This window comes from Crocodylus siamensis, chromosome 15 (assembly GCF_052110815.1).
Source record: "Crocodylus siamensis isolate JL-2025a chromosome 15, ASM5211081v1, whole genome shotgun sequence".
In the NCBI taxonomy this organism is placed as follows: Eukaryota; Metazoa; Chordata; order Crocodylia; family Crocodylidae; genus Crocodylus; species Crocodylus siamensis.
This window is the reverse complement of record NC_143409.1, coordinates 54,565,090-54,583,076: the sequence shown is the minus strand read 5'-3', so window position 1 is coordinate 54,583,076 and position 17,987 is coordinate 54,565,090. Positions and strand designations below refer to the sequence as shown.

Below are 17,987 nucleotides of genomic sequence, written 5' to 3'. Positions count from 1 at the left end.
CCAATGGCTACAGGTCTAAAGAAACAACATGGGTTGAGTAGCTTCTTCCTAATGAACCCGTGTTGAACATGTGTAACGGCTACTTCCTACCTTTTTGGGAAGGGGTGGCCTCCACCTCACTCAGAAAGGGAAGAAGCTTTTGTCGGCCAGAGTGGCTGACCTACTCAACAGGGCTGTAAACTAAGATTGCTGTGGGGATAGGCAGTCAATTAACAGCTCTAGCCCAGGTCATGGCAACCACAGTAGGAGCAGCTTAGGTAGCCCAAGGGAAGCCACTTTGATGACAGCCCAAGGAAAGGTCACATCCCATCGCATAAGGAAGCTGACAGCTTTCTGTGGCAGACTCAACTGCCTGTACACAAACACCAGGAGCTTGGAAACAAGCAAAGAGGAACCGGCCCTTCTCTTGTGAGACCAAGATTACAATCTCATAGGGATAATGGAGACCTGGTGAGACTCCACCTACGGTAGGTATAGAAGGCTATACCTTGCAGAGGAGAGACCGTGCTGGGAAGGGGGCTGGGGCGTAGCTCTTTATGTCAAAGAGCTTCAAACTGAGTCCCTTCAAACTGAGTTCACTAACCAAGAAGGGCATCTTGAGACCCTCTAGGTTAAAATACGGGCAGAGCATGGGGAAGGGGATATAACTGTAGGACTCTATTATAGTCCTCCCAACCAGGAAGAAGAACTGGATCATGCATTCAATAGGGAACTGACTGAGGCTGCACGCTCCTGATGCATGATCATCATGGGGGACTTCAACCTCCCTGACATCCTCGGGGAAGAGCACATGGCCAAATCTGACCAGTCGCGTAGCTTTCTCACTTACATTCATGACTTCTACCTAATGCGAAAGGTCTACGGGCTGACTAGGGAGGCACTGCTGGATCTGGATCTGGCCAAAGGGGATGATCTGGTGAGCGATCTGAGGATCAAGGAGAAGCTTGGTGACAGCGACCATAAACTGATCGCTTTCTCTATCCAATGTCGGATGGGCAAATCCCTCAGTAAAACAGAGATCCTCAACTTTGGGCAGTCACACTGTCACAAACTCAAGAGACTACTGCATCAGGCACTAGAAGACCATAGCCCCTGGGAAAGGGGAGTCCATGAGGAAGTTATTCCTTAAGCATGCAATCCTCGGAAAGCAAGGAAAGTCCACCCCATCCCGCAGGAAATGCAGTCAGCCAGCAGGGAAGCCCCCTTGGCTAACCAGGGAACTTTTGGACCTCCTGAAACTTAAAAGAGAAGCCTACGCCAGATGGAAAATGGGAATCAGCACCAAGGAGGACAACTCAGCATAGCCCACACTTGTAGAGAGCGGTGCAGAAAAGCCAAGGGAGAAACCGAGCTCAGGCTAGCCACGGGAATCAAGGACAACAAAAAGTCCTTCTTCAGATATGTGGGAAGTCAGAGAACGAACAAAGGCAACGTTGGATCCCTGAGAGATCATATCGGGCAGCTGACGTCTGACGCCCAAGAAAAGGCCAATCTCTGAAATGATTAATTTGTGTCAGTTTTCCACCCGCCCAAGGGGCTCGCACTGTCAGACAGGACACAAGACATCCAGGAAGCAGGAGATAGGCCCACAATTGATGTAGATCAAGTGAGGGAACACCTCGAGAGGCTTGACATCCCTTCCCCTCTTCAACAGAGACGTCCCACCCGCTGTCCCAGGTGCTGCTCTGCTCGCCAGATTCCCCGAGCCTGGGCCGGTGTTTTTACGCAGGCAGCAGTGGGGCAGTTGATGGACTTCACAATTTATTATAAGTTCCCCAATTCCTGCTAATCCCTTCACTCTGCAGGTGTTAACCTCCCTCTCCCCTTGATATTCTGCTATTCCAACCATCCAGTCTTCTGCAGTGTGGCTGTCTGTTAGCCCTTGCTGGTCATGTCTCTCTTCCATCGCGCATCCCAGCAGGCTGGTTTATAGCTCTAGCTTAAAAAGCCTTCACTTTGGTGTGGTCAGGTTAACTCAGGAGTAGACATGACTTTCAGTGACTTGCTGAGGGCACTTTTTAGATGCTCAACAAGGTGAGATTTTGTTTTAGGACTCTGAATACAGGCCACATGTTGACATGAAAGCTGGAGAAAGCTGTTACACATTTTTAGGCACTAACTTGGTAGCTGGATGACTCTTTTTATATCTGGATGAACATTTTCATGACACGATCATTACTTTCTGTGTGTGGCCAGCCTACATTTATTGCACAATTGACCAGTCAATCGCATGATCATTATTTTGCCCATGTGGCCAGTCTACATTTATTGCGCGATTGTCTGTTCATTGCCTGATAATTACTTTGAACACCTGGCAGTCTAAATTTATTGTGCAATGGACCGATTAACTGTGCAAACATTACTTTGTCCATGTGCCCAGTCTCACTTTGCACATGTAGTTGGTCTAAATATAATGAGTGATTCACCAGTGATTTGCGTAATACATGTGTAACAGACTGCCAGTGTGGGCTCACCAGATGGGCTTGAGATACTTACCCTGGGCTAGAAACAGTGCCGGTGAACTCTGAGCAACCCCAAGGGTGGAGCAGGGGAGCCCTGCCCTGTGGAAAGAAGGGGTTTTCAATCCTCTCATTCACATGGAAGGGGGATGGCCGGGGTTGGGGGCCAGCCACCCTGAGCCCTGGCTGGCCCATTTGCAAGCCAGGGAGGGACTGCCAGAGGGGACAAAAGCAGCAGCCAAACTGGCATGTGGGGGCTGGTGACAGTGACACTGGGGAATGACGCAGGAGGCCTAAGAAGAGCTGGGGTGAGCTGACCCAGCCGAGGGAGCAGAGAGACCCCTCTGAAGAGCCTCGGCGGCCCTGGGAGAAGAAGACAGCGGCAGTCGGCCGTGCCTCCAGCCCTGCAGCAGAGAGAGAGCCGCGGCCATGGCTTGGGCCAGAGGGCTGGTGCCCCAAGGCCCCATCACAGTGTGCTGGACGTGTCAGGCATCCCGGAGGCTAGGGGTGGCAGTCACCCCCCACCTCCACTGCGGAGAAGAAGCATTGGCCAGGAGCGCAGGCGGCATCCTTATCCAGAGCAAGGAGCTGGGCAGGTGAGTTGAGGAAACCCCTCACCTTCCCTGGGGAAGCGGGACAGCAGCAGGCAAGGCATTGGGATCCTGAGGCGCAGCAGAGCTCCAGGATGAGTGTCCCCAGGAGCTTGGGGCGCAGGCCGGCACTTGGAGCAGGATTGCGAGCCACGAGGCACGTGGGGTGCCCAGCCAGTCATCTGGAGCAGGGGTTTAGAGCAGCAACCCCTGGGAGCTGCCTGCGCTGCTGACTCCCTGCCACTGACTGACCCAGAGGACACTCAGTCCTGTCCCTTATCCTGCAGCTGACTGTCATTAGATGGAGACCTTGAGCTCTGTGCTTGGGTCATGCTGATTGCTGCAGGAGCCTACTCTGTTGCTTGCCTTTTTGGTTGCCACGGAGGGTTACCCTTCAGCCTCTTTGTGGGTTTAGGGTTTCATATGATTTGGTTGCTGCAGACCAGAAGAGTTTAACCTGTTGCAGTCTGTCGCTTATTGGGAAACCTGTGGGAGCTGCTGGGAGTGAGCGCCTTGCTCCCATGTGGTAGCACCTCAGCGGTGCCTGAACGCTGGCGGTTACCCTACCTGTGGTTCCCGAGTCAAGGGCTGACTTCTGCATTCGGGTTTGTTTTGTGGTTCTGGTTCTGCCGTTTCAGTTCACTTGTGAATAACGTTTCCTATTATTCTTGTTCTGTAAATAAAGTGTAAATAGTTAACTCAGTTAAGTGTTAGACCTTCTTGGGACCAGAGGCTGCTCTGTGGGGAGCAGGGGCCGGCTGGAAGGTAAATTGGTGCTGGCTGGAAGCCCTGCCACTCTCACCACACCATCCCTGATATTGGGCAGGGGTGGCAACTATTGGGCTGCCACCCGGGTTACACATGTAACTTGTGGCAGGGGCCCAAGAGACATGCATTGGACTGTCATGACTACAGGACTAAACGAGACAATATTTTTTGACCCTTTTGACTATTTTTTGCTCAGTTTGTTGTGGTTCATTTTAAAGTTTAATGCAGAATTTAGTAAATTTGTGCCCATTCCACTAAGATACGTTTGTTCTGGGTTTGACCTCAAACTGAATCCTATAGCACTAGAGCCAGAGTCTATGAGTAACACTTCTGCTTTCTCTTCAACTGGAGAAAAACATGTGCTGAGTTATATCCTAGAGAAGCCAGGCTGGAAGGGACCTGCAGAGGTCACATCTAGTTCAACCCCCTGCCCGAGGCAGGAGCAGCCCAGGGAGATGCCATCTGCTCCCTGAAATCTGCCCATGCACAGAGACCACCCCCTGCCCCATCCCTCCCTTGTCTCATCCAGCGTGTTCTCACCAGTGCCCCAGGACCCCATCCTGGTCCAAGCTGCTGGAGACCTCTATCTGCAGCACTGTGATCACCCTGGGCATCTTCCTCTTGGTTTCATAGTTGGTCGGGTCAAAAGTGGCCTGAGCAGATCATCAAGTCCGACCCCCTGCTATGGCAGAAAAGAGTACTGGGGTCAAACGACCCCGGCTAGGTGTCTATCTAGCCTCCTTTTGAAGACCCCCAGGGTAGGAACAAGCACACTTCCCTTGAAAGTTGGTGTCCAGGGCACTAGGGTTCCTTGCTCCTTTAAAGAGCTGAAACTGCTGGGGGAAGAGCCCTAGCAGTGAGTGGGTTACCAGGGCAGCCAGGATGCGCTAGTGGCCCCCTCCTGCCAGCGGTCAGCTGAGCGGAAGAGGCAGGGCCTGGCTCACATAAACCCCAGGCTGAGGCCAGGATGGGAGTTCCCTGCCAGCACCCAAGGGGGAAGGAGCTCTCCTGGAGCAAGCAAAGGGGAGAGGCCTGACGGCAGGTACAGCTTCTGATACTGTTGAGGGAGGGAGTACCCCGGTGTGGCTTGAATGATGTTATAGCCGGGCAGCTTGAATTTATGTTACAGCCCAGGGGCTTGTGCTTTGTTTGCTCTCGTATAAGACCGGTGGTTTGGGTGAGGCTATTAGGGGAAGGAAGAGGCCATGTAGGGGGCCCACGGCAGCGTGGGGACCCCGGTGCCAGAGAGGGCGCAGCATTTGGGGCGTTCAGACTGCGGCGCCCGAGAGGGCACAGCACTATGGAGGGCTGCGGAGAGCCCAGGGGGGACAAGGGGGCCACATTACAACAAGGCCCAGATGTACAACGTTGGTACCATATGCGAGGCTTGCGGGGTGGTAAAGGGGTGGTTGGAGCCACGCATAGCCCATAAAGCTAGGGTGCCCCGAAACACCCATTGTGACATCTATTTTGAAGCAGGATGCACCAGGGGTCCGGGAACCCATGGGGTCCAGAGAACCAATCAAAACCGTGTCCAAGAGGACTTAAAAGGCAGACTCCCTATTAATCAATCCATCAAAGACGTGGCAGACAAGAACAGAGGGTGCCCATTGGGCCAACTTGGCCCAGTAAAGGGCCAGGGGGAGATCACGGCCTTCTTTAAGAACGCCAGCCTGTGACACTTGGTTCCAGATCCTAGCTGCCCTGACAGTGAAGTAGTGATTCCTGATGTCCAGCCTGAACCTGCTCTTAGTCACCTTGTGGCCGTTATCACTTGTTACTCTGGGAGGTGCTCGGGAAAACAGAGACTCTCCTGTCCCCTGCTGGTCCCCCCAGTAAGTTTATAGATGGCCACCAGGTCCCCCCTAGCCTCCTCTTCTGGAGGCTGAACAGTTTCAGGTCCTGTAGCCTCTCCTCGTAGGGTCTGCCCTGCTGCCCCCTGACCATGTGAGTGGCCTCCTCTGGACCCTCTCCATGTTGTCCACATCCTTCCTGAAGTGCAGCGCCCAGAACTGGATGCAGTACTCCAGCTGTGGCCTGACCAGTGCCGCATGAAGGGGGAGGATCACCACCTTGGACCTGCTCGAGATGCATCTGTGGATGCATGACAAGGTGCGGTTAGCCTTATTGACCACATCCTCACACTGGTGGCCCATGTTCATAGTTGCAGGGGTTGTCCTCCTTGTCCTGTCCAGCCAGATCCTTAACCAAGGTGTCCCCTGGCACCTGGGCTCTACCTCCCCCATAAGAGAGATGGTAGGGAGGGGAATCAGGGATGAAGCCAGGATGCCTGGCCTCCATCGCCAGCTCTGGGAGGAGATGGAGGGTCTGGGGTGGAGGGTAAAGCAGGGCTGGGACCAAGGACACCTGGGTTCTCTCCCAGCTCTGGAAGGAGACTGAAATTTTGGGGGGTTAGAGCAGGGAGTGCTGGGAACCAGGATGCCCCAGTTCTTTCCCACCTCTGGGAAGGGACTGGAGTCCGGTGGGTTGGATCCAAGGGCTCGGGAAGCCCGGGCGCCTGGGTTCTCTGGAGCTCTGGGAGGGGAGAGGGGGCTGGCCAGGGGTGCAGATTCTCACCTCTGAATCTCTTTTGCCTCTTTTCCCTTAGATGAAGCTCAAAGCAGCTGGTAAAGACTGACCCAACCTGCTGTGAGAAGACCCAGATCCCCTCCACCCATCCTGACTCCCCCACCTCTAGGACCTCTGGGCCAGCAGTGGGGACTTGAGACTAGTCTCATTTGCTGCCTGCTGCAGAAACCCAGCGATTGCTGAGGAGATGGTGTCTGGCCCTACCTCCTCAACAGGGACTGGGAGAAGCCCCCCCATCCCCTCCTACCTGGCTGGGCTCACCCCCAGCCCCAGGACTTCTGTGCCTTGTCTTGTCCCCGCAACAATAAAAGTCTATTTTCTGGAGCTCTGTGGGTCTTCTTCACCTGGGTGTTCCCCTTCCCCCCCAGACTCAGCCACCCACCTTGGGGGACCTCTGGGCTTTGTGGCTGTTCTCTTTGTGGCCTGAACAACGCATGACCCAGGGGGGAACAATAACCCTGGTCCAGGTGGCCCTGGGAGGGGACAGGCTACTATCCCAGCCCCCTCCTTGCCATGACACCAGCTCCCCATCACACCCAAGGAGAAGTGTGGGTGCTGCTTTCAGCAGGCTGGTTTCATCTCTGCCTCTACCCCCTGACATCGGGGGCCAGGAATGGGGAAGCTGCAGGGACTGTGATTTCAGCTTAGGGAAGTAAAGTAATATCTAGAGTGGGGGAGGGTGGGAGAGATGGGGCCAAGGCCAGAGAGACCTCCGCAGGGACCTACCAGCCCACCTCCATCACTACCCTGTGCCCCAATTAGGGCCAGGAAGACACTGCAAGGATATGGGGGGGGAGGGAATTCTGAATGTAAATTGCTTAATGATCCACCTGCATAATTGCAAAGGAGCTTGTCAAACCTGGAGTGGGGGGATGGGGAAGGGAAAGGGTAGAGCTTCCCTTGCCCTCCAGGAGCCCCAGGTCCCCACTATGACTTTGCCACTGACTCCCCCCATGACCCGGTCAAATCCCTTAACTGACTGCCACAAGTGGGGTGGGGGGTTTCTTAGCTGCCCCGGGGGCTGCTGGGAAAATACCCACCCCCAAGGCAGTCCAAGCCCCATGAGGGCCTAGCTCTGGTGTCCTAGGAAGACCTCCAAGACCTCCTGCTGTGTTCTAACATCCGGCAGGCACCTGCCCTGAGTCCATTTCCCTGTTGAGGCCCGGGCTTAGCCGGCTTTACCCTGTAACTGATGATGCGCTGGGCTGCACCTGCTGCTATTGGGTGTTGGGTTGGTGAGCAGTAAAGTCTGGGGTGCAGGCACTGGGAGACACCAGGACAGACAGACAGAGACAGACTCAGGGGCAGGGGCAGGGATCCCGCTGAGGGAGTTGCTGCAGAGGAGGGGATCTTGGGTGGGATTGCACCCTGAAGAGCCTGGGATCTCTCTCCACAAACGAGGATGCAGGTGCTGTGGCTGCTGCTGGCAGGGCTGAGCTGCCACGGAGCAGGTGAGAGGCTGTGGCTGCAGAGCTGGGGGGGGGGCCTGTACCCCACTTCCCTGGGGGGCTTGGTCTGGGAGGCATTTGGGACCCCGCAGGCTTTAACCTCAGTTACATCCCCAGCCGGCTGGGGCTGCAGGTAGACAGGCATAACAATAACACCTGGTATAATCCTGCAAGAGTCATGTCTGTGTGTGGGCAGCATATAACCCCACTGTGACAGGGAACCGTAGCCTGGTTACCAAGAAGCAGACCGGCCCCTTTAAATGCTGAACCTTGCAGGTGCAGCCAGCCTGTGGAGCAGGAGTTAAGAACCAAGCGCTGCCGGCTGGTCAGGTGACAGGAAGGAGACGGCTTGAGCCATATAAACTTCAAGAGGAGAAGGGCAGGGAGGCAGCAGAGAGGGAGGCTCCCAATGACTATGGAGCAGCCACGGCAGCCTCCCTGAGAGCAATACTCCACGCTGTGAGACAGAAGCACAATCACATGTAAGCAGCCACTCTGCCACTCTTATTTCTTAATTTTTATTATATGGTCATAGGGGCCTATGATTTATGGTTAATGTTAAAAAAAACAGAGTGGTGATTTGCAGCTGAGACTGTAGGGGAGGAGGCGGCCTCACTAGCACTGAGGAGCGCGGTGACAGAATGGCTCCAGGAGCCCTGCTACACTAGGGGTGCGGCACCACGGGCCACGAGCCCAGAGTCACTTGGAGGGGAGACAGGAGTCTTGTAGCCAGGTCCTGGTGGGTGGACTTAGGCGAAAAGCCCTAACTACAGAAAGAGGGGTGAAGCCAGAGGGGGCTGAGGCCCCAACAGCCTGGTGCCACAGGGGCACAGTGCGGGAGGGCCAGCAGGCCTGGTATATGGACTGGAGGGCCTTGAGCCTGAGCGAGTTAGAGAGCTAGAGCCTCAGAGTCAAGCTCAGTGGGTTTTGACTGATGGGCCTAGCTAGAGAGAGCGAAGGTAAGCCCACAGCGACTGAGACCCCACCCTAAAGAGAAATTTATAAAACATTTGTGTGGCATGGGGCACGTCAAGGCAAGGTAGAAGTGTGCATTTTGGCCCTTAAGGCAGCAGCTCATTATCCTATGGGTGGTGAGCCTGGAGCCTGTTTGGGAGCTGTGGGTCAGCCTCCCTCCTTTTTTTTAGAACCAAATAACATCAAGTCTTGGCAGGAAAGTAAAAGGGGGTGGGGGGGGGGGAAGCTGAACCCTGGAGAAGGAAAATTCAGCAAGACTTGACAGGGGCACACTCACTGGCCTATTTAAAGAAAGAAAAGAAAAAGAAAAGTGCAGCCAAAGATGGCACCCTGTCACACTGGTGCATTGGCCAGGAAACTTCATATGGCAGTATGTCTCATAAGACGGTGGTTCGTTTGTATGAAAGAAAGAGCCCCTGGGTCCAAAAAGAAGCCAGAGAAGCCGGGGCAGATGCTAGTCCCAGACCTTGAACATCAGCAACAAATCTTGGGCTGGCTATACCAAATAAATGCAAGGCCTACAAGACCAAACTGCAAGACAACAGGCACTGTTAACCAAGATGGCGGGAAACATACACCCACGAGCAACGACCCAGGTGGGGATGTGTGGCTATGAGGCCAGGATTGATTTTGAGTTGGAAAATGAGCAGCCTGGATTGATGGTGGACGTGATGATAGAGAGACAAAGAGTACGTGCTATGCTGGACTCAGGCTCATCGCAGACCATGGTGCAGAGAAATGTGTTACCGGAAAGAAAGAGGGAAATAGCAGACCACATAACTACGCAATGCTGGTGCAGGGAACCCATTGAATTGGACAGAGTGTGGGCCATTCTGCAAGTGGGCAATAGGACCTGCTGGATGCTAGTTGGGGACACTGAGCACTTACCCTACCTGGTAATACTGGGAGTGACTGGCCAGAGTTGTTGACAGAGATATCCAGTGTGAGATGGAAAGAGGAAGCCTTGAAAGAGGAGACCGAGGTGAGAGAAAGTTGCCGCTGGAGGCCCCGGGAGGCAAGCACACAAAGATGCAAGGCAAGAGAGCGCAAGGCTGGATGGGAAGGTGACCCTATGGCTGAGGGGTTCTCGGGTGAAGCCGAACAACCTCCACCAGAGGAAGAGGCTGAACATGAGGTGGAGGTCGCACAGTTATGGGACGACGAACATTTCCAGTTGGAGCAGACAGACTTGCTGTATGCTTTGTAGGAACACCTAGCTCAACGTAATGGTGAGGTATTACAACCAGAACTGATGAAGACAACCCTGAGGTTCGAGGTAAGAAATGAGCTCCTCTACCGAATTGAGCAAGGAAAGCCAGCAGGAGAGGAGGTCATACAGTTGCTGGTACCTTGGCGATATCGAAGGGCTCTGCTGAAGGTGGCTCATGAGCTCCCTATGGCCAGACATTTGGGCAGCGACAAAACAGAAGCCTGCATTCGGGCAAGCTGTTTTTGGCCAGGACTTCTACAGTAGGTGGTGAGGTATTGTGCTTCATGTCCCGTGTGCCAAAAACTAAACCCAAGACATCCTCCAAAGGCTTCCTTAATTCCAATGCCCTTGGCGGAGGTTGCCTTTGTGCGTGTGGCGGTGGACATTGAGGGGCCACTGCCCAGAAGCAGCACTAGAAAGCAACACTATTTTAATTTTACTGGATTATGCAATGAGGTACCCAGAGACTGTGCTGATGCAGACAGCGTCTGCTCCAAAAGTGTCAAATGAGCTATTGAAAATAGTCTCGCGAGTGGGACTCCCTAGCGAACTGCTGACAGACCAGGAAACGAATTTTACTTCACGTGTGTTTGAAGGAGTGAATAAAGCTTTGGGAATTAAACACCTAAAGATGGCTGTATATCATCCACAAACGGATGGGCTCGTGGAGTGATTCAGTAGGATGTTGAAGCAGATGTTATCTCCGAACTGGGATAAAGTGTTACTGCCTTTGTTATTTGCCATAAGGGAGGCACCCCAGGCCTTGACTGGGTTTTCACTCTTTGAACTATTGTATGGCCAGCCGGTAACCAAGGGGAATCCTTGATTTGGTTAAAGAGAGTTCGGCGGAACAGCATAGTAAAGACCAGAACTTGATTCAATACATAATACAACTGCAGGAACACCTTGAAGCAGCTCAGAGAGAGGTTTTTGGAGATCTCAGAAATGACAAGTGATGCATTATAACCGAGGTGCATGGGAAAGGAAGTTTGACCCAGGGGACCGCGTGTTGGTTGTATTGCCCAACAGTGAGAGTAAGTTACTTGCCCGGTGGCAAGGACCCTATGAAATTACACGCCATGTGGGGCCCGTAGACTATGAGCTGTACTAGACACACAAACAAGAAAAGAAGCAAGTGTATCATGTCAACATGTTGAAGAGGTAGAAAGAGCAAGAGTGTATGTATCTGGCCCTTCATCCTGAGGAATTAGAATTGGGGCCCTTTTTGGCAGAAGGAAAGGGACCAGGTGACGTAGAAGTGGCCCTGCGACTATCTGAAGAGCAGAGAAGACAGGCTTCTGAGCTAGTCAGGGAATATGGAGATGTGTACCAGGAAACTTCTGGGGAAGCTCAGGGTGTGATATATCGAATAAAAACCCTTCCGGGCCAGGTGAGCCGCAAGAGCGGGAGACAGATTCCACAGCAGATGCAGAGACAGATAAAAAAAGAGATTGAAATGATACTGGAGAAAGGCATAATATGCAAGTCCCACAGTGACTGGGGGAGCCCCATCTTAGCAGTGCCCAAGCCAGACAGGAAAATCCAATTTCCGGAAGGTAAACGTGGTGGCTAAGTTCGATGCCCATCCAATGCCGAGAGTAGATGAACTAGTGGAAAACATCAAGCAAGCCTGCTATATTTCCACTTTGGGCCTAACAAAAGGTTATTGGCAGGTCCCAGTAGCACCTGAAGATCAAGAAAAGACAGCATTTGCCACCCTTTGGGGTCTATTCCAATTTCAAAGTAAAGGCATAACAGAAGTACCAAGCTCCTCATACAAAGAAACGGGTGAGGGCATTTCTGGGACTAGCTAGTTATTACAGAAAGTTTATACTTCATTTTGCAGATTTAGTAGTTCCTTTGATGGAGATGATAAAGGCTAGGGCCCCAACCAAGGTGAGGTGGACACCAGAGATGGAAAAGGCATTTCCAGTGGTGAAGAATACACTATGCAGGCCCTACTATATACACCGGATTTTAATAAACCCTTCCTGGTGCAGACAGACAAGTCAAATATGGCTATTGGAGCAGTGTTGTCCAGAAAGAGGGAGAAGAAGAGCATGCTATAGCGTACGGAAGTAGGAAATTACACTCACTGGAAAGGAATTACTCTATGATAGAAAACGAGCGTTTGGCAATTAAGTGGGCTGTTGAAACACTCTGATATTATCTGTTAAGGCAAAAGTTCACGCTGATCACAGATCACGCGGCTCTACACTGGCTGCAGAGCATGAAGATGGATAATGCGAGGCTGATGAAATGGGCTCTTAAGTCTTCAACTGTATTGTTTTGAGGTAGAGCATCACCCAGGAATTGAGAATGTAAGTGGGTTTTGACTGACAGGCCTAGCTAGAGAGAGAGAGGATAAGCCCACAGCAACTGAGACCCCACCCTAAAGAGAAATGTATAAATCATCTGCGAGGCACAGGGCATGTCAAGGGGAGGTAGGAGTATGCATTTTGGCCCTTAAGGCACCAGCTCATTATCCTATGGGTGGTGAGCCTGGAGCCTGCCTGGAAACTGGTGGGTCAGCCTCCCTCTTTTTTTTAGAATCAGGTAACACCAAGTCATGGCAGGCAAGTAAAAGGGGGGTGCAGGGGAAGCTGATCCCCAGAGAAGGAAAATTCAGCAAGACTTGATGGGGGCACACTCACTGGCCTATTTAAAGAAAAAAAAGAAAAAGAGAAATGCAGCCAAAGACGGCACCCTGTCACACCCATCCATAACCCCAGGGAGCTGTGTCCATTTGTGGAATGGGGTAGCTCCCTGTATAACCCTGCAGGGCTATATCTGTGTGTGGGTGGGGTAAATCCCAGATATAACCTTAGGGGGACACTGTCTGTGTGTAGATGGGAGGGAAACCCTCAGCTATAACCTCGGGGTAGGCTGTGTCCTTGGCTTGAGGGCATCTCTAACTTCAGCTATAACCCCAGGGGAGTGATGTGCTGTGGATGGGTTTTAACCCCAGCTATATCCCCAGGGGGACTGCATCTCTGTGTGGAGGGACTATAACTCCCTGTATAACTCTCCATGACCCATGCCTCTGTGTGGAGGGGTTTAATCCCAGTGACAAGCCCAGGAGGCACCACATTTATGTGTGCATGGTGGGTAACCCCACCTATAACCCCAAGGAGCTTGTGTCTGTGTGTGGATAGAGCTTCACCCTAGCAATAACCCCAGGGTGGGCTGTGTCCATGTATATGTTGGGAGGGGATAACCCCAGCTATAACCCTGGAGGAGCTGTGTCTGAACGGGCACTGCATCTGCGTGTTGAGGGAGTATAACTCTCTGTATAACCCTCCAGGGCTCATGTCTATGTATGGAGGTGTTTTAACTCAACTATAACCCCAGAAGGACCATGTCTGTGTGTTGATATGAAGTAATGCCAGGTATAACCCCAGAGGACCCACATCTGTGTGTGGGGCAGCGTAACCCCAGTTATAATCCTGAGGGAGTGTGTCTGTGTGTAAATGGGGCTCAACCCCAGCAACAACCCTAAGGCAGACTATGTCTGTGTGCGGACCGGGGCATACACCTGGCACAGCCCCACTCACATGTGCCCCATGCCACCCCTGCAGGTGGCTTCATGATGCATCTAGTGACCCAATGCCCAGTGGCTGCCAATGGGTCAGTGCTGGCGGCGGACGTCTACCTGACCTTCAACAAGAACCCACTGGTGTGCTATGACTCCGGCAGCCACCTCTTCTATGGTTGTGACAATGGGCTGCTGCAACCGCAGTCCAACAGCATTGCCAGCGCCCTCAATAATGACAGCAGCTTGATCCACCTGGCCGCCAGCAAGCAACAGGGCTGCCAGGACCAGATCCGCGGGCTGTGGAACCAGACAGCGCTCCGGAGACGTGCGTGGGACCACGGGGCGGCAGGAACAAGGAGGCGGGACGCTGGGGTAGAGGGGTCCATGTGAGGACAAGGAGACAGGACATCAGGGTGGAAGGGCCCATGGATGGGTCTGGGGGGGGTGAGAAGACCAGACGTTGGGACAGAGGAGCTCCTGGGTGGGTCTGGGGGATGAGGAGACCTGATGCTCGGGTGGAGGGGACCATGAGTGGAGCAGGGGGAAGAGAACAGCAGTTGAAGGGGTAAAGGGGCCCATGGGTAGGTCTGGAAGGAGAAAGAGCCCAGAAGACAGGGGAGAGGGGCGCATGGGTGGAGTCCAGGGGGATGAGAAGTCCGGGTGCCAAGGTACAGGGACCTGCGGGTGGATCTGAAAGACAAGGAGACCAGACATGGGCTATAGGGACACATGGGTGGAGCCGAGGGGGATGAGGCACCAGGGTAGAGGGGCATGTGGGTGGGTCTGGGGGATGAAGAGAGCAGGCGCTGGGGTGGAGGGGCCTGTGGATGGATAAGGAGGAGGAGGAGAGCAGACACCAGGGTAGAGGAGCCAGTGGGTGGGCCCAGGGGATGCTGAGGAGCAGCTGCCACCCTCACCCATGCCGCCGTGCCCCCCACTGCAGGCCCGCCCCAGGTGCGCGTGGCAGCGCTGCCCAAGCAGAGCCGGCTGGCACCCACGCGGCTGGCCTGCTTCGTCTGGGACTTCTACCCGGCGAGCGTGCAGGTGTCGTGGCTGCGCAACGGGCGCCCGGTGGACACCAGCGAGACGGGTCCCACGGCCACCGTGCCCCGTGGCGACTGGACCTACCAGACCACCCTGATCCTGCCCGTGTACCTGAAGCCTGGAGACACCTACACCTGCGAAGTGAAGCACGCTAGCCTGTCTGAGCCCCTGCTGCGCCAGTGGAGTAAGCCCCATGCTGGGGGGGGCTGGGGCAGGCAGGGGCAAGGGTACGGGGGGGGCAGGACCCAGACAGACAGGGGGGAAGTGGGGAGACCTAGACCTAGAGGGGCGGAAGGCACCTGGGAGCGTGGAGAGGGAAGGGGGTAGAAGAGGGGGTCTAGGTGCATGGGGGGAAGGGGAAGAAGAAGGGGACCTGGAGGCATGGGGAATAAGGGGGATAGAGAGGGAGGGGGACCTGGAGGCATGGGGAAAGGGGCTTCAATGCATGGAGGAAGGGGGCAGAGGTGGGCCCAGAGGCACAAGGTGGAAGAGGGTGGTAGAGGGGGGAAGGGGGCCCAGAAACAAATGGGGAGGGGCTCTGAGATGCCTGCGGGCAGGGGGGAGGAGCAGGGCTTGCAGCAAGCTCCCCTGATTGCCCCCCTTCCCGACAGGCCCTGGGCCATCGGAGCAGGTGCTGTGGGGCTCGGCGGCCGCGGTGCTGCTCCTGGGGCTCCTGGTCTTCGTAGCCGGCGCCTTGTGCTGGTGGAGGGCCCCTGCCCGCCATGGTGAGCACCGGGGCCCGTATCTGGGGCGGGGGTGGTAGTCCCTGGGGCTGGGGGAAGCTTGACTAGAGTCTGTGCCCCCCCGGGGAAGATGGGAACAGTATTGGGGGGTCCAGGGTGAGGGAAGCGGGGGGCCTGTGAGGGCTGAACCCTGCCTAACCTCCTGCCTCCCCTCCTGCAGGCTACACTCCTCTGGCCGGAGACAACTACCCCCGAGGTGAGTGCAACTGTCCAACCATCCATCCGTCTGGCTGTCTGTGTCCCCCTTCCCCTCTTTCCCCCCTCCATAGCTCATCCTCCTTCCATTTCTCCATCCTTCCTATCCACTCACCCCTCCTTCTGTCCATCCCCATGCACTTATCCTTTCTTCCTGCCATCCCTGCTTCCATCCATCCCCATGCACTCACCCCTCCATTCCTTCCTCCTCCTGTCTGTCCATCCATCCATCCAACCCTCCTTCCCCTTCCAAGTACACATCCACCCATCCAGCCCTCTCTCCCTGTACAGACACCCCCACATCCTTCCCCATGCACTCATCCTTCCATCCATCAGTTCTTCCCCACGTGCACAGCCTTTCATCCAGCCATTAATCCCTCCTTCTGCCTCTCTCCCCCATATGCATCTCTCCGTCCATCCATTCATCCCTTCTTCCCTATGCACATACCTGTCCAGCCCACCATCCCTCTGTCCATCTACCCACCCACTCATTCCTTCATCCATACATCAACCCCAGCCCTCCGTCCATCCATCCATTCATCCATCCTGTGCCCAGGTCTGGGTGCCGCGCTTCCAAAAATATGCGAAGACTCTTGAAACAATCTTGAGAAGGGCCACAAAAATAGTTAAAGGCCTGGAGGACAAACCTTATGAAGAAAGATTAAGGGCTCTGGGACTGTTCAGCCTTGGGAAGAGGCAACTGAGGGGGGACTTGGTGGCCATCTATAAGTACATAGTGGGTGAATGTCAGGAGCTGGGCAATAAAAACTGTTCACTAGTGCGCCCAAGGGGAGGACAAAGAGCAATGGCCATAAGCTGTTAAAAGACGGTTTCAGGTTGGATATAAGAAAAAACTTTACAGTAAGGGTGACCAGGATCTGGACTAGACTTCCCAAGGAGGTGATGCAGTCCCTAACCTTGGAAGCCTTCAAGAGGAGACTGGACAGACGCCTTGCTGGGATCCTTTGATCTCAGCAGTATTCCTGCCCAGACCAGGGGGGTTGGACTCCATGCTCTTTTGAGGTCCCTTCCAGCCCTTCATGTCTATGATTCTTTCCATGATCTATCCATCCATCCCCCATCACTGACTCCTTCCTCCAGGTCGCTCATCCCCTTCTCACTCTTGTTTCCCCTCTAGGCAACATCTAACACCGGGTCGCCAGGCCCCAGGGGCTCCCATGGACTCCCCGGTGCTGTCGCTGTGCTTGGTGCCTGATCCTGGCACTACTACGTGACCTGAGCCCAGGACAGCGGTGCTACAAGACATCCACCCCAGCAGATGCCCCCAGCCCATATGGGCAGGCATGCTTCGTGCAGCCACCGGTCTGTATATCGCCCCAGCCAATGGAGGAGGCTGGACATGTACCCTGTCAGCCACGCCCCATCCCTGACTCAGACCTGACCTGCCAATACAGACCAGCAGTCCCATATAGCAATATAGGGACTCAAATAGTGCCCCACAACCCCCCACCCCTCTGCTGCATACCCCCCGGCTGACAGAAGTCCATTAGAACAAAAAGGACCCTAGAGCACCCCCCAGAAGTGGGCAGTGGGGGGTTTGGGTCCTGGGTACTGCACATCTGGGCCCAGGGTGCTGCACGTGTGGCAGGGGGGACAGCAAGATCTCCTCCCCTCCCAACTGCCCGTCAATAAAAGGTGGCGTATTCCCCAGGCTCCATGTCTGTCTGTCTGTGGGCTACGCACTGGGGGAGGTGGAAACTGGGCTCCGCACTTCCAGCCTTGGCATTTCAAGACCCCGTGCTCTCGCCCACCAGGCCCCACTACCCCCCAGAGCTTGGCAGGGACCCAGGCATCCTGGCTCTGTGCCCCCCGCATCCCCTCCTCTCCCCGGCCTGGAGAAAACCCACGCGCCCGGGCTCCCAGCTTGAGCCCAGCAGCTGTGGGTACGCCAGGTCCAGAAGCAGCACCAGGGTGGGGATTTCCAAGCCCTGAGTCACCGACGTTATTGGGAAGGTGTGGGGGGGAAGTGAAACTCCGGCCTAGTGGGGTTCAGGATGAGGAGGGACAGGCGTACAGACGGGGCTGGCAGTTTGGGAGCTCGCTCCTGCAGGCAGGCGGTGAGAACAGCTCTGCCGGGGCGATTGGTGGCAGCGCTGGGACCTCTGCCGGCCACAGAGAGAAGATCCAGCAGCCACAAGCGCCGGGACCCAGGCGCCCTGCCTCCTGCCCACCGCACTCTGCTCCTCTTCCTGCGCGGCAGAGAGAGCCCACGTGCCCTGGCCCCAGCTCCAAGCCCCATAAACCCTGTCCCCAGCCGGGGGGAGCAGGACTCAGGTGCCCCGACTCCCAAGCTGCAGGTCCCGAGGAGGGAGGACAGACACCTCCACACAGCCATGAACTAGCGACGCTTGGACTTGTCCCAGCTTTCCCAGCCTGGGAGAACCAGGGCTGCAGATTTAGCTGCATTAAA

The 17,987-nt window shown here is 54.9% G+C and overlaps 1 protein-coding gene across 2 annotated transcripts; it reads left to right on the top strand.

Annotated features, from left to right (window-relative positions):
- Positions 1-7,685: 7,685 nt before the first annotated feature.
- Positions 7,686-17,228, top strand: LOC149852934 (class II histocompatibility antigen, M beta 1 chain). Of its 2 annotated transcripts, XM_090028792.1 has the most exons (7): positions 7,686-7,857; positions 8,131-8,336; positions 13,618-13,899; positions 14,518-14,802; positions 15,230-15,343; positions 15,522-15,557; positions 16,695-17,228. In XM_090028792.1, exons 3-7 carry the CDS (start codon positions 13,626-13,628, stop codon positions 16,703-16,705), a joined length of 720 nt encoding a protein of 239 aa, XP_089884918.1. In that variant the 5' UTR covers positions 7,686-7,857; positions 8,131-8,336; positions 13,618-13,625; the 3' UTR covers positions 16,706-17,228. The 2 variants fall into 2 exon arrangements, with proteins under 2 accessions (XP_089884918.1, XP_089884917.1); XM_090028791.1 differs by lacking the exon at positions 8,131-8,336.
- The last annotated feature ends 759 nt before the right edge of the window (positions 17,229-17,987 follow it).